Here is a 16358-nt window from a genome sequence, read left to right as displayed (position 1 = left end):
AGAGAACTTTTCAAAAGTGTTCTGATTATCGCTAGTGCCTGAAGTTGCAAGCAAGCATCTAGAGAATTCTACTAGATTCCTTTTATTTTTTTTTTCTTGAAGTATAGTTGATTTACAATGTTGACTTAATTTCTGCTGTACAGCAAATTGATTCAGTTTTATATATATATATATATATACACATATATATATCTACATACATACATATATATACACATTCTTTTTTTATGTTCTTTTCCATTATGGTTTATGACAGGATATTGAATATAGTTCCCTGTGCTATACGGTGAACTCTCATTATTTTACATGGTTGTCTGTGGGTTCTCCTCTTTCCACATAGGCAATCACATCATCTGCAAATAATGACAAGTTTGTTTCCTATTTTAAACCCTTTAGTTGTTATTACTGTCATGCTGTGCTGGTTAAGACCTCCAGCAGAGTGTTAAGCAGGAATAGAGGCAGCAGACTTGTACCTCAATGGTGAACAACTAGGGAACGTCTTCAAACTTTCATCATTAAATATGATGTTAGCTATAAAGTTCTGGTAGCTAATATCTATTAAGTTAAAGAAGATATATTTGGGCTTCCCTGGTGGCGCAGTGGTTGAGAGTCTGCCTGCCAATGCAGGGGACACGGGTTCGTGCCCCGGTCCGGGAAGATCCCACATGCCGCGGAACGGCTGTACCCTTGAGGCATGGCCGCTGAGCCTGCGCGTCTGGAGCCTGCGCTCCGCAATGGGAGAGGCCACAGCAGTGAGAGGTCCGCGTACCGCAAAAAAAAAAAAGATATATTTACACCGGTTTTGCAGAGCAGGTTTTTTTTTTGTAAGCAACTTGATTTTTATCTGCATTTTGAGTGCAAAGTTTCTTGCAATGTTATTCTTTTCAAATATACTTTTATTGATGTAAAAATTCACAAAATATAAAATTAACCATTTCAAAGTATACAATTCTGTGACCACTTACTCTATTGACAATGTTATGCAACCACCACCTCTATCTAGTTTCAAAACATTTTCATTATTCTAAAAGAAAACCACATATCCATTAATCATTCAGTCTCAATTTTTCCTTCCCCCCAGGTCCTGGTAACCACCAATTTGCTTTATGTCTCTATAGATTTACCTATTCTGCACATTTCATATAAATAGAAATACAATATGTGATCTCTTGTGTCTGGCTTCTTTCACTCAGTGTACTGTTTTTGAGGCTTATTCATGTTATAATGTATGCCGATACTTCACTTGTATAGGTGATTAATATTCCATTATACATATATGTGTATGTATAGGTACATGTATATACACATACCACATTTTGTTTTTCCAATAACCCACTGCTGGGCATCTGAGTTGTTTCCACCTTCTGGCTATTGTGAATAGTGCTGCTATGAATAACGTTATGCAAGTATTTAAGTACCTGTTTTCAATTTCATTGGGTATATACCCAAGAGTGGAATTCCTGGGTCATATAGTACTTCTATATTTAACTTTTTAGAGAGACCACCAACTTTTTTTTCCATAGCAATGGAACCATTTTATATGCCAGCAATGTGCAAGAGTTCCAATTTCTGCAATTATTCTTAATATTAGAATAATACCAGGCATTTTAGGAAATGCTAAGAGGAAAGGAAATGTTTGTAGTGCCCAAGGACATGTTATAATAATGATTCCAAAGTTCCTGTTTGACACAGCAGTGGAAATACAATGCACTTGAACTCACCACACATAACCCTGTCTTCTTCCCTCCTTCAGTCTCATGTGCTTCTTGTTTTTTAGTATTTTATGTACATCTTTTATCATCTTTGGATATTTCAAAAATAAGGCTCTAGAAAAATGTAGGCTTTAAGAAGTGATGTATCATCACAGTTGGCAGAAATACTAAAAAAGACAGTAAAAATAAGGACAACAAACTTATGTGATGTAATTCTTTAGACTTATTAATGAGTCAAATTACGTATTAAATTTTGATTTATAAGGAAATAGAACATTTCTATTTATATTAGATTATATTACTCAACATTCTATGCCTATGCTGGAAATTTATTAAACTCTAAAAATTACATTCTTCATGTAATTCCAAAAATAAAAATAAAATTAAATACATAAAGCCCATTTTATGTAGTATATAGTCTACAACATAACTCTTACAAACCTTGGTTGAAATCCAACTGATCCTTATGTTCTGTTTTTTTTCTATATTCAAACAGCATTGTATTTGCAGTGAAAATACCTAATATTTGTAGTAGAATATTCTCTGGAATCCTTTCTAAAACAATTATATTAAACCCTTAGAAAATTATTTCATTCTATAGTTTCCAGATTTTACTTAATTACTCAAATCTAGAATGCCACCAAATGTAGAAAAGCCCTAACAATGAAATGATGACATTCCATCAACTATAACATGCATCACAGTTTAAGATACAGTCAGATGTGAAGAAATAAAACCATGAAATGCAAAAATAAAATATAATTTATCACTGATGCTTTTGCCACATTCATAAAGTCTCTGTGTGGAGCAAATTGTTTCTGTTTTCAAGAGCTCATGGTACTTAATGATAGCCAATCCTCCATAGGAAGCATTTTCAGTGACTATAATCACAGTTTTTCTGTAATGTATGAGTTTACTGAAGTAGAAGTTTACTGGAGTAGTATAGAAATATCATTCCTTAAGGATTTTATAACTTCATTGAATCTAGAAATTATCCCCCTGAGAATGGAGTCTTTCTGCTATATGAGTTAGTGGGCAATTAAGGAGCTCTGAATTGTAAATAAAGCATTTTGACAATCACTGCAATTCGCACCCGTTTGTGGCGAAAGGCAGACTTTAACTATATCCACTGGACTCTCTCCTGAATTAAGTAACTGGTGTTTAATATGTCACTTTCAAAAGCTTTCCACATTCCTTGTTTCAAAAATATTTATCTCTTATATGAATCTGTGGATGATTAGCGAGCTTTGACATCTATATGAAGGATGTACTACATTAACAAGGCTTTCCTCCTATCTGGGTTTGTTGATGTAAGGAAGACATGCATTATCGGAAGATATGCATTAAGACTACCACATTCACTGCACCTACAGGATCTCTCTCCTGTACAAGATGTTCAAAGAGTTTTGAGTTTCTAGGGAATACTGTCATTATCACAACATTCCTGAAATTTCTATTTTTATGTACAATGAGATGTAATTTTTCTTAGCTTGGCTGCATTCACTGCAACTGTAGGGTCCCTCTCCTGAATGAATACCATAATGTCTAACAAATATGACTTGAAAAAGAATAATTTCCCACTTTCCCTGCATCCATAGGTTTTTACCTCCTAAATGCATAGGCTGTGACTTTCAAATAAAGTCTTTTGACAATTGCTGCCTTTATAATGTTTCTTTTTTTGGTGAGATTCCCTATGGTATAATGAGGAGATGTCTTCAGGTGGAAGATGTACAACTTTCATTCCATATATAAGGTTTCTTTCCTACAGGAGTTCCAAAAGGGTCTATATAATCAGAGCGTTCATAGGCATTTCTATTCTGTATGAGTTCTCTGAGTAGATAAGATTAATCAAAAGAGATTTCTCACATTCCCACAGTCATTGCATAGAGGATTTTCCTCTATGCTGAGTTTGCTGATGATTAGCCAGGGCTGATTTCCGAAAGAAGGCTTTCTGACATTCATTGCACCTATAGGGTCTCTCTCCTGTGTGAGTTCTCCGGTGACCAATGAGAGTTGACAAAGTAGCAAACGTTTTCTTACAATTGCAGCATTCATATGGTCTCTCTCCTGTATGAATTCTCTGATGTACAGTAAGATAGGATTTAGCTGCGAAAGCTTTGTCACATACACTACATTTGAACGGTTTCTCACCTGTATGGGTTCTCTGATGTATAATGAGAGTTGACTTACAGGACAGAACCTTCCCACATTCACTGCATCCATACAACTTTACCCCAGAATGACAATTTTGTAGATGGTTAGTGAGACCTGACTTCTGGATGAAAGCTTGTTGACATTCATTACATCCATAAGGCCTCTCTCCTGTGTGAATTCGCTGATGAATCATGAGATGTGCCTTAGTGGAGAAGGCTTTCTCACAATTTAAGCATTCATACGGTCTCTCTCCTGTATGAATTCTCTCATGTACAATGAGATGTGCCTTTGATGTGAAGGCTTTATCACATGCACTGCATTTGAAGGGTTTCTCACCTGTATGGCTTCTCCGATGTATAATGAGAGTTGACTTAGAGGACAAAACCTTCCCACATTCACTGCATTCATGGGATTTCCCTACTGCATGATGAGTTTTCTTATGATTACTGAGATCTGACTTCTGGATGAAGGCTTCTGGACATTCACTGCATCCATATGGTCTCTCTCCTGTGTGAATTTGCTGATGAATCAGGAGCTGAGCCTTTTTTGAGAAGGCTTTCTCACAATCTGAGCATTCATATGGTTTCTCTCCTGTGTGAGTTCTCTGATGTACAGTGAGATGTGTCCTAACCATGAAGGCTTTATCACATACTCTGCATCTGAAAGGTCTCTCTCCTGAATGAGTCCTCTGATGTAAAATGAGTTTTGACCTCCAAGGAAAAGCTTTCCCACATTTGTTGCATCCATAGGATTTCCCTTCTCTGTGACGGGTTTTCTGATGATAGATTAGTGCTGACTTTGTAATGAAGGATTTCTGACATTGACTACATCCAAATGGTCTCTCTCCTGTGTGAATTCGCTGATGAATCAGGAGCTGAGCCTTTTTTGAGAAGGCTTTCTCACAATCTGAGCATTCATATTGTTTCTCTCCTGTGTGAGTTCTCTGATGTACAGTGAGATATGTCTTAACCATGAAGACTTTATCACATACTCTGCATCTGAAAGGTCTCTCTCCTGAATGAGTCCTCTGATGTAAAGTGAGTTGTTTTGACTTCCAAGGGAAAGTTTTCCCACATTTGCTGCATCCATAGGATTTCCCTTCTCTGTGATGGGTCTTCTGATGATAGGTGAGCACTGACTTTGTAATGAAGACTTTCTGACGTTGATTGCATCCATATGTTTTCTCTCCTGTGTGAGTTTCCTGATGAGTGATTAGCTTTAACTTACTGGGAAAGGCTCTCTTACAATCACAGCATTCATGGGGTTTCTTTCCTGCATGAGTTCTCCAAGGCATGGTCATGAGTGGTTTACAAGTATTCACTGCACTTTTGTTGCATCCATATAGTTTCTTGCCTAAAGAAGTTGAGTCATAATTAGCAAGCTCTGACGTCTAGATTAAAGCCAGAGTACCCATGGAAGAATGAGCAAGACAGCAAAAGAAGGTTTTTTTTATCATTTACTATAAAAAATATTAGTGAGACAATCAGTAGAATCTGAATAAACTCCGTAGATTGGATAATAGTTCTGTAACAATATTAATATTCTGATTTTGATAACTGTATTGTTTATGTTTTTAAAATGACCTTGTTTCTAGGAAATACACACTTAGGTATTTAGGGGTAAAGAGTTCAGGAAAACAATATGTACCTCTGTGTGTGTGTATGTGTGTAATGACAGATAGATAGACTATGATAAAGCAAATGTGGTTAAATTACCACTTAAGGATATCTGCAAAAACAATGTGCATAAAATTTGTGTATAATCTTGGGATTTCACATTAAGTCTAAACCATTTAGAAATAAATATTTTCAAAAAAAAATAAAGGAAGACATTTACATAAAACTATATAGAAGGGTTACTCATAAAGGCCTGAATGCAGAATGAATAAATTATTTTATATTCACACAATGGCATCCGGCACAGTACTCTGGTATTCTTGATCTAAATACTCATTATACAGTGTGCTGATTGTAAAAATTAACTATGTTATACTTCAAATATTTTTATACAAAGAAGTAAACAAAAATATAGTCAGTAGTCAGGAAATGCTCACGTATAGGAGGACCCTGGAAGGAATTTGGATATTATACTAATAGTAACAGGATGCCATTCAAGGTAATAGTAGGAGACAGATGTACTAGTTTTCACTTTAAAAATGTCATCCTGGACTTCCTTGGTGGTGCAGTGGTTAAGAATCTACCTGCCAATGCAGGGGACACGGGTTCGATCACTGATCCAGGAAGATCCCACATGTGGCGAGCAACTAAGCCTGTGAGCCACAACTACTGAAGCCTGCAAACCTAGAGCCTGTGCTCCACAACAAGAGAAGCCACAACAATGAGAAGCCCATAGGCCTCGCTCACCGTAACTAGAGAAAGCCTGTGCACAGCAACAAAGAACCAATGCAGCCAAAATAAATAAATAAATAAAATTAAAATTCACCTTTAAAAAAAAATGTCATCCTTGGGCTTCCATGGTGGCGCAGTGGTTGAGAGTCCACCTGCTGATGCAGGGGACACGGGTTCGTGCCCCGGTCCGGGAAGATCCCACATGCCGCGGAGTGGCTGGACCCGTGAGCCATGGCCGCTGAGCCTGCGCGTCCGGAGCCTGTGCTCCTTAACGGGAGAGGCCACAACAGTGAGAGGCCCATGTACCGCAAAAAAAAAAAAAAAAAAAAAGTCATCCTTTGCGTATCTGTATCACAAGGTTTTAAATCTTGTGACATAAATACTTTTTTAGGTTTGTGGACTGTGGTTGTGAAAATTGGTAATGATCTGCTATGTCATATAGCATTTTTCTTAGATTATACGTTAGATATTTCTCTCTACCCTTCCACTTGAAGACTGTTCTTTCTGTATGATGGTTTATCTTCCCATACCCCTTTTTTTCTTTCCAAGTAACTGTCAAAACCTTATGTCTTTAAAAATCCAGATGTTTCTGAAGTTTATGTTCATGACCTTTGGGGGAGAGTAGCCCGAAACACTGACTTTCCTTACTTACTATTTATAAATAAATAAAAATAGTAAAATTTAAAAAATCATCTGGTTATTACGTGGAGAATAGAGAGAAATAAGATTAAAGAAGTGAGAGTATCTTCAAGTAAACTATAAAAATTTTGGCAAAAAATACTGGATATTGAGGCTTGAGTGAAAACAATAGTTACAGGAAAGAGTGGAGGCCCTCAGGATATAATAAGGAGACAGGAAGGTCAGACTTGGTAATGGATTAAATTTGTGGTGTGAGTGAAAAGAGTAACAAAAAGTGACATGAATTTGAGATAGATATTAGGTCTCCAAGTGCAGAAAGGAAGTATCCAGGTGATTATATGAGGATAAGGGAAGGTTTGGCCTGTAGACAGAAATTTGGGGGTCATCAGCATATAAATAGTATTGTTAAGGCCATGAAATTTAATGAAATTACACTGCTAACAAATAATAGAAATAGACAAAGATGAGGCTTTATGCTTTCCAACTCTGAAGACTTTAGAAGATGCCCAGAGCATGGAGAAAGTCCATGCATCAGACACAACCAATGACTACAAAGGAAAGATGCCAACTAAAGTCTTGAAAAAATATCTGGGGGAAGCAGGTTAAAATAAAGGACCCTCAGTTTCTCACCTCAAGTGTATTTATCCTATCCTACTGATTCTTTCTTCTCTAATTAATTCTGAAAGCAATAGCCAATGAACCTTCCCAAAGATTCAATATCATACTTAGAGACCACCACTGTGGTCAACATTCCCACCTTCTAGCTTGCTCTGATACGTTCTCACATGGCCCACAGAAAGCCACCTGCACAGTGGACCAAATCTCCTTACCCCAGGATAAAAGGTGTTGCTGTATTAACTAGAAGAATTGTTACATTTGACCAGGTAAAAGAAGTGAAAACAAGAGATGTGGAGAAAACAGGAACTGACATTGCCAAAGAGGAGGCAGAAGAAAAGGAGGAAGTCTGGATGCTGCAAAGAAAATAATGTTCTACTGAACACTGAAACAAACCAAAAGAGAGAAAAAGAGGCACATCTTCCTTGAAACAGCAAGCAAGAGAGCCTTGCCAATGATTTAGGTATTTGTAATGACCTTCAGAGTTTTAGCCTTGTTAAACACATATGGAAGGGTCAACACTTCATGGCTAAGTACTTTACTTTCAAGGTCTCCCATCTTGCTGCTTCTCAGTTGCTCACTCACTTGAAAAGTACTGACACTGCATTTCATCTTCTACTCTCCATGGCTCTTTTCCAGGTTTGAAATTAAGGATTATATCTGCTTTGGTAGCCTGATAGCCTGTTCATGGGCAATGACAAAGACTTGGACACTTACAATTGGACTTGGTGGGGGACGTCTAGGAAGAGTACAGAATGTTTCAGGAATGGACACACTTTGACCTTGGCATATTAAAAATCTAATGAAGGTGAAAGTACGTTAATTTCCACCTGGGAACAGAAGAGGGTCTGAGAATCTATTGTCTATAAACTCAAATTCAGTATCTTGAGGCCCTTTGAAAGCTAGGGCAACTGAAAAAGGAAGGGCTATTATTGGCTGTGTGCTCCAAATGATAGGGCAATCATCTTTAACTAGTGTCACAGGTTACTAGAATTCTCCAACAACACATCCTGGTACAGGTTCTTCTGAGCAGAACCTAGTGGCTATCACTCCTCCCAGGTAAAGTCCACAGAAATATACTCAAATGATATTAATTCCTGTAGTTATTACACATTCTTCTTCCAATGTGTGGTGACAATTACTGATGAGAAAAAGACCTACAGGTATATGTTCTGGCTGTTTTCACCGTAAGTTACAAAGGCTATATCTCTGTGTCATAGTTCTCACTAGTCATTATGGAAAGAAGTAAAATACCATTTTATCTATCTTGCAATTGAACACTTAATTATCAACTAATCCAGTAAATCAGAAGTTTTTGAAAGGCATATTCACTATATCCTGCAGGTAAAATATCCCTAAAACAGTAATCTCTGTAAAATATTTTTAACATATATTTAAAAGGTGGAGAAGAACTAAGTGCTCATATAAACACAGCAAAAATCTGTCCTCAAGGAGCTTTTATCCTGAACACTTTTCAACAGATAGAACAATAGAATCAAATATGAAATGACTACACATGCAGGAATTATCAGCTCAGAATATTATGAATATTTATTTATTTATTTATTTATTTAGCAGTACACGGGCCTCTCACTGTTGTGGCCTCTCCTGCTGCGGAGCACAGGCTCCGGACGCACAGGCTCAGCGACCATGGCTCACGGGCCCAGCCGTTCCGCGGCACGTGGGATCCTCCCAGACTGGGGCACAAACCCGTGTCCCCTGCATCAGCAGGCAGACTCGCAACCACTGCGCCACCAGGGAAGCCCATGAATGTTTAATATAAAGCTTTAATATATTGAGAAATAAGATATCTAAAATATGGGGAAGGAATAAGATATTATTAAAATGACCATTTAGATATATATAAACCAGCAGAAAAATTTAAAAATAAAATACAGTTGATCCTCATTATTCGTGGATTTATTGTGAATTCACCTACCTGCTAAAATTTCTTTCTGACTCAAAATCAATAATCACGGCACTTTCATGAACATTTGCAGACATGCATAGAATAGTTTGAGCAATGAATAATTTGAGTTGCCCAATGTGTATGTTCCCATTTAAGTCTGAACAAAATGATGTTCTGCCTTCTTATTTCAGCTCTGCTATTGTAAACAAGTGTCCTTTTCGTTGTCTACTTAGTGTCACGTTTTTCACATTTTTAAACTTTTTTTTTTGGTAATTTTGTTGTTTAAAATGGCCCCCGAGCACAGTGCTCAAGTACTGTCTAGTGTTTTTAAGTGCAAGAAGGCAGTGATGTACCTTACTGAGCAAATATATATGTTAGATAAGCTTTGTTCAGGCAAGAGTTATAGTGAGTTTAATGTCAATAAATGAATGATACGTATTAAATAAGGTGTCTTTAAGCAGAAACACACATAAAACAAGGTTATCAATTGATTGACTGACACAAATGTAACCAGCGGCTTGCAGAAACCTAGTCCATAATCCCCCTAGGAGCAATGTTCAATATTTGCTAATTCAGTGTTCACAGTGATTTTATAGAATGTAAGTACAGTGAATAACAAGAATCAACTGGATACGATAACTAAAATTAGAGACCAATTGACAAACTAATAACCATATAGATACGGCTGAAGAATTAGTATACTCGAATAAAGAATGCAAAGAGATAAAGTATATGAAAGAGAGGGTGAGAAATAATGGAGGTGAGTTCTAAAATTTAAATGGATGTACAAAAGACTTGAATAGCCAGGGCAACCTTGAAGAAGAAAAAAACCGGAGGGCATAACACTACCAGATTTCAGGGACTTATTTCAGTAAAAACCTACTGTAATTAGACAGTGTTGTATTATTAGTACAAGGATAGTAAATACAACAATGGAACAAAATACAAAGATCCTGGAAAAAGATTCAGTATACACTACCATCTAGTTTATGACACAATGCCAACGTAATTCAGTGGGAATAAAGAACAGTCTTTTCAATAAACTATACTAGTTCAACTGGATAACAATATGGAGAGAAAAAGAAGGAATTTTCATCCCATGCCTCACACACAGGGAAAAATAAATTCAAAATGGATCACAGATCTAAATATAAATAGTAAAATATTTAAATTTCTAGGGGAAAATTTACATGACTATCATGAGATATGCAAAGATTTCATAAACAAGATGCAAAAAACACTAACTAGGCAGGGAAATATTGACAATATTTGGTTATTAGCGGGCAAGACAGATCTTTACCAATTCTTGCAACCATGGTCCACTTTAAAAACATCATTCTGTGTGTGCTTGTCAGTTATACTGGTAAGATCTTATGTAACATAAATGTAGCCTACCACTGGTGTAGGCAAACTTTATCACTTTAACTGCTCGTATTAGAAAAAAGGGAAAGGTGTAAAATCAATAATCTAATTCTCACTTTACAAGGCTGGGGGAAAAAAACAGCTTGAACCTTAAGTAGAATAAAAAAACTTAAACTGCTATATAAGGTTACTAAATTTGGTACATCCATAGCAAGACTGATTAAGAAAAAAGAGAGAAGACAAATTAAAACAAAGTGATGAAAAACTAATCAACACTACAATTCCTAAAGGCATTACAAGGACAACTTGGTTTCTATTTTTTAATGACAAAGCATATTTACACACATCATAGTGAAACTGCTGAAAACCAAAGATAAAAAGTAAATCTTGAAAACAGCTAGAGAAAAAAAGACACATTGGATACAAGGAAAGAGTAATATGAATGATTGTTGACTTCTAACCAGAAACAATTCTGGGAGGCCAGAAGATACTAGATTCACACTTTTTAAATGATAGAGAAGCATTGTCAATTTAGAATTCTATCTCCAGGGAAAATATTATCTAAAAATGACTGTGAAATAAAGACATTTTAAAATAAACAAAATCTGAGAGAATTCACTACCAAAAGACCTGCAGAATCCCACAGTGAATTATAATTTCTATAATCCACTTGATGCAACCTTCTTGAGCATATGTAATATTTATAATAGCTGTTTTAACATCATTTTCTGCTAATTCTATCACCCATGTCATTTCTGGGTCTCATTTATTTCTTATTTATACTTTATTCCTCTTTTTAAATTTTTTTTATTTTTTCATTTTTTATTGGTTTTAAATTTTTTGGTTTTTTTCTTTAAATTTTTTTCTTTTTTCTGGGTCTCTTTCTATCAACTTTCCTTCAGGTTTGTGGGTGCTATTTTCCTGCTTCTTGGCATACCAGGGTAGGTTCTAATTAGATTTCAGACTTTGTGAATTTTACATTACTGGTTGATGGACTGCTTCCTATTCCTTTTGAATACTATTGGGCTTTGTCCTGAGAAGCAGTAAATTACTTAGAAACAGTTTATTTTTTTAGTGGTTTGCATTATGCTTTGGTAAGAGAGTTCAGAGGAGCCTTTACTCTAGATCCAATTTGAGCCACCCACTGAGACAATGCTCTTCTGAAGTTCCACTGTGAGTCTCCAAATGTTAAGGAGGTGTTTCCATTCCAGTTGGTGGAAACACAAATTATTCCCAACTTTGTGCAAGCTCCAAGGATGGTTCGGCCTGTTCATTTCCAGTGGTTCTTTCTCCAGCCTAGGGAGTTTCTTCACATATATATGCCGATTACAACTTAAAAACTTGTGGAGGAACTCTAGAATTCTGACCTAGAAATTGCCCTCCTACTGCCCCTCCCCTGAGCTACTCAAACAAATAACCTAAAAACAATACTCACCATAGCCGTGCTTCTAATCTCATTATTGGCAATTAGCCTGGCCTATGAACAAACTCAAAAAGGACTAGAACGAGGGCTTCCCTGATGGTGCAGTGGTTGAGAGTCCGCCTGCCGATGCAGGGGACATGGGCTTGTGCCCCAGTCTGGGAAGATTCCACATGCCATGGAGCGGCTGGGCCCGTGAGCCATAGCTGCTGAGCCTGCGCGTCCGGAGCCTGTGGTCCACAACGGGAGAGTCCACAACAGTGAGAGGCCCGTGTACCACAAAAAAAAAAAAAAAAAAAAGGACTAGAATGAACTGAATATGGTATTTAGTTTAAAACAAATGATTTTGACTCATTAGACTATGACTAAATTCATAATTACCAAGTGCCTTTAGCATATATAATTATTATAGCTTTCACAGTATCTCCTGTAGGACTGCTAGAACTCTGGAACTCTCTCACTCTTTGGGCACAGCTCTCTCCTCTCCTGTCATCTGCCCCATGGATTGATTTCAGCCACACTGAATTCCACTAACTCTAAACTCTGTCTCAATTCAAGGAGACTGAGATCTTTTGGGGCTCCTCCTCCCTATGCTGTAGAATGGAAACTCTCTCCAGGCAGCAGGCTGGGGGGCAATCATAAGGCTTACTTCATTTGTTTTCTTTCTCTCAGAGATAGCTGTTCTGAGCTCCCTATTATCCAACATCTGAAGAAGTCCATTCACGTATTTTGTCTTTTCTTGTTATTTAAGGTGGGACGATATATACATCATACTGTTGAAGAAAAAGGTGTTGTTGGAGTTGGCTGTGAAAAATACTGGTCAGGATTTAGGTTCACTATGATATATGTGGATATATTAATTTGTGCAATTTCAGAATAGATACAAACGTATGTTTGGTAGTATTTCTAGCAGCATAAATCTCATATTCCTGTAGGACATTTAAGAGTTCTTTTCCAGTGCTGAGAATTTGATTTATACATTTCAAGAGCATTCCACGGTGTTCACATCTAACAATCAGTGTAAGATTCTATGATTAAAGAAAAAATGTTAATGTACTTAGATCATAATTACTTCAGATAATTATTTCTCTGGAAACATGTTTTTCCAAATTTACTTAAGGGCTAGGTAGGAATTTATCAAAGTGTAAATTCTCTGAAATCTAATGTTTTTGTGGTAGGCAAAATAATGGTAAATCCCACAGGTGTTCATGTCCTAATTCCTAGAAACTGTAAATATGTTACATTGCATGGTAAAGGGGAATTAAGGTAGAAGATGGAATTAAGTTATTTTAGGACCATATAAATTGTTTCTAGAGTTTTAAAGGTTCACATAGAGAAACCTCAGAATGGATTGTACCCAGAGCCTATCAACACTAGATTTAGAAGATGAAATTTGGCACTCCTGAGCTGATCAGTTTTAGGTTAGGTTTTGGATTCTGGGTTGGTCCTGTAATGGGCTGAGACATCTGGAGATGCTGGGATAGGATGAATCCATTTGCATGCAGGATAGACACGAATCACTGGGCACCAAAGGGTGGCCTCTGGTAGGTAGAATGATGGCCTCCCAAAGATGTCTACATCCTTATGTCTAGGACCTGTGAACATGTTATATTATAAGGCAAAGGGGACACAAGGTAGTAGATGGAGTTAAAGCTGCTAATTAGCTGACTTTAAGATAAGAGATTATCCTGGATTATCTGGGTGGGCCCAATGTAATCACAAGCATCCTTAAACGTGGAAGGAGGAGACAGAAGAATGAGTGTTGGAGGGATGAAAGAGTTGACCAGCCATTGCTGGCTCTGAGGAAGGAAAGGGGCCGCAAGCCATGGAATTTGGGCAGCTTCTAGAAGCTGGAAAAGCAAAGAAACAGATTCTCCTCTAGAGCCTCCAAGAAGAAATGCAACCCTGTGAACAACCTTGCTTTTGGCCCAGAGATGCATTCTGGACTTCAGAGCTCCAGGATAATAAGTTGTGCTGTTATGAGACGCTGAGTTTGTGACAACTGGTTATAGCAGCCATAAGAAACTAATATAGCTGTCCTTCTACATTCTTAGGTTTTCACTGCACAATGCAATTCCTGGTGTTCAAGAAGATTTCCTTTATTTACAAAAGTCTTTCCCACTTTCCAAGGTAAAACTGTGATACATGACTTAGTTTGGTGATAGAATTTCCATTTTTTATTGCCTTTGGGGGATTTTTCTTCTCTATGAGTGCTCCCACATTTTACTAAACATGTCTTCCACCTTCAGTGCCTCTAGAGTTGTCTTTCTATGCTCCTGTGACAAGTGATAAGGTACAATTTATCATAAAAAACCATCACACTCTAAGGTTTTGGTCCTGTGGGAATTCTTTGATATCAACTGCAATATCACCTCTAGGAAAAGACTTCCCCACAAGAGCTGCATTTCTGCCCAATGTGATCTCACTGATATTTACTAAGCCTAACTTCTCACAGAGGTGTTCTCCACAACCACCCCATCCACAGCATTTCTGTCCTAAGCAAGCTCTGACACATAATGAATGTGGGGAGGATTCTTGCTCAAGACATTTTCCCATCTCAGGTATCTGAGGATTTTTTTTTTCCTACACAATATCTGCAACATATAAGACATAATTTATTACTGAAGGGGTTGTCACATTCACTGTATTTGCAAGGCTTAATCCCTGTGTAAATTCCCGATTTTCTACTGAGGCTTGACTTCTTGAAAAAGGCTGGTCCACAATCACTACATTTCTGTCCCCTAGGAACTCGCTGATGTTTAATAAGGGCTGGGTTCCCGTAAAAGACATTTCCACAGGCACTGCATTCATAGGGTTTTGCTCCTGTATGAGTTCACTTATGAATAAAGAGCTATGACTCACTGAGGAAGATTTCTCCAGCTTTGGGGAATCCACAGCTTTCTTTCTTTTATGAGTTTTCTTATGTTTGGTGAGGACTGACATGTGGGCAAAGGCTTTGCCACATTCACTGCAGGCATATGGTCTCTCTCCGGTGTGAGTCCGCTGGTGCTGAATGAGCTCTGACTTGCTTCTGAAGGCTTTTCCACAATCACTGCATTCATATGGTTTCTCTCCTGTATGAATTCTCTGATGCTTGGTAAGGTCTGACTTAAAAAAGAACGTTTTTCCACATTCCCTGCATTCATAAGGCTTCTCTCCTGTGTGAAGTCTCTGATGTGCAATGGCGTATGACTTCTGGGAAAAGGCTTTCCCACACACATTGCAACCGTATAATTTCTCTCCAGTATGAGAGCGCTGATGTCTGTTGAGCCGGCACTTCCGGCTGAAGGCTTTTCCACATTCACTGCATCTGTAGGGTTTCTCTCCTGTATGAGTTCGCTGATGGACCATGAGCTGTGACTTCCTGGAAAAGGCTTTCTCACATTCATTACATTCATGGGGTTTCTCTCCTGTATGAGTTCTCTGATGTTCAGTGAGCTGAATCTTCCTCAAGAATTTTTTCCCACATTCATTGCATCCATGGGGTTTCTCTCCTCTTTCAGTTCTCTGATGTCTAACGAGCTCTGCCTTCCTGGAGAAGGCTTTCCCGCACTCACTGCATATATGTGGTTTCTTTCCTGGATAAATTTTTTGATGGTCATCGAGCTGTGACTTAGTGCTACTGGGTTTCACACAGCCATGGTATTTAATTCTGGTAAGAGTTCTATTATGCTGGAGGTAGAGAGATGATTTCCCATATCCACTGAACTCATCAGAATCATTTCCTGCATATCTTCTATTCTCAATAACAAAACCTAAAGGTGATTTCAAACTTTTATAATGTGGGCCAAAATTATTGTAACTTTGTGTTAAAGGAACAAGACTTTTGCATAAATCGAAATTATTTCCAAGTGCATAACTTTGCTGACATCTTTCCAAAGTTTTAATCCCGTTTTGGTTTTCTGTGTGCCATTGTATAGGGTGAATCTCCCATACTTCTTCTAGGAAAAAGAACAATGAAAACATCCATGATAATTTTAGGGGGTAAAAAAAGGTACAAAAATGCCACGGTTTGGGCTAGCTCTGATAAGATCCCAGTCTAAGAGAAATGTCCACTATGGAAATGTATCCTATGCTCTGTGAAAAATGACAATATTGCATGCTGCAACTAAGGAGCTGGTGAGCTGCAAGTAAGGAACCCGCCTGTTGCATCTAAGATCTGGCGTAAATAAATAAATAAACATATATATATATATATA

At 37.5% G+C, this 16358-nt stretch overlaps 1 protein-coding gene and 1 long non-coding RNA gene across 4 annotated transcripts in view; one reads left to right on the top strand and one right to left on the bottom strand.

The window, feature by feature from the left end:
- LOC137214794 (zinc finger protein 84-like) overlaps positions 1-16358 on the bottom strand; it is a 39318-nt gene that overhangs the window by 4691 nt on the left and 18269 nt on the right. For all 3 annotated transcript variants that reach the window (XM_067719052.1, XM_067719051.1, XM_067719054.1), the window contains one exon: positions 1722-5219. In XM_067719052.1, the coding sequence (XP_067575153.1) occupies positions 3589-5219 (1631 nt within the window). In that variant the 3' untranslated portion in view covers positions 1722-3588. The remainder of the gene's footprint in view (positions 1-1721; positions 5220-16358) is intronic.
- Positions 1-16358, top strand: part of LOC137214929 (uncharacterized) — a 27944-nt gene extending 11586 nt beyond the window's left edge. Inside the window, exons 2-3 of the long non-coding RNA XR_010939088.1 lie at positions 14214-14289; positions 16105-16358. This is a non-coding gene — a long non-coding RNA (uncharacterized lncRNA). The remainder of the gene's footprint in view (positions 1-14213; positions 14290-16104) is intronic.

Source organism: Pseudorca crassidens, chromosome 20, assembly GCF_039906515.1.
Source record: "Pseudorca crassidens isolate mPseCra1 chromosome 20, mPseCra1.hap1, whole genome shotgun sequence".
Classification (NCBI taxonomy): Eukaryota; Metazoa; Chordata; class Mammalia; order Artiodactyla; family Delphinidae; genus Pseudorca; species Pseudorca crassidens.
Note: the sequence above shows the minus strand (reverse complement) of the source record. Positions and strands in the feature narration are given on the sequence as shown.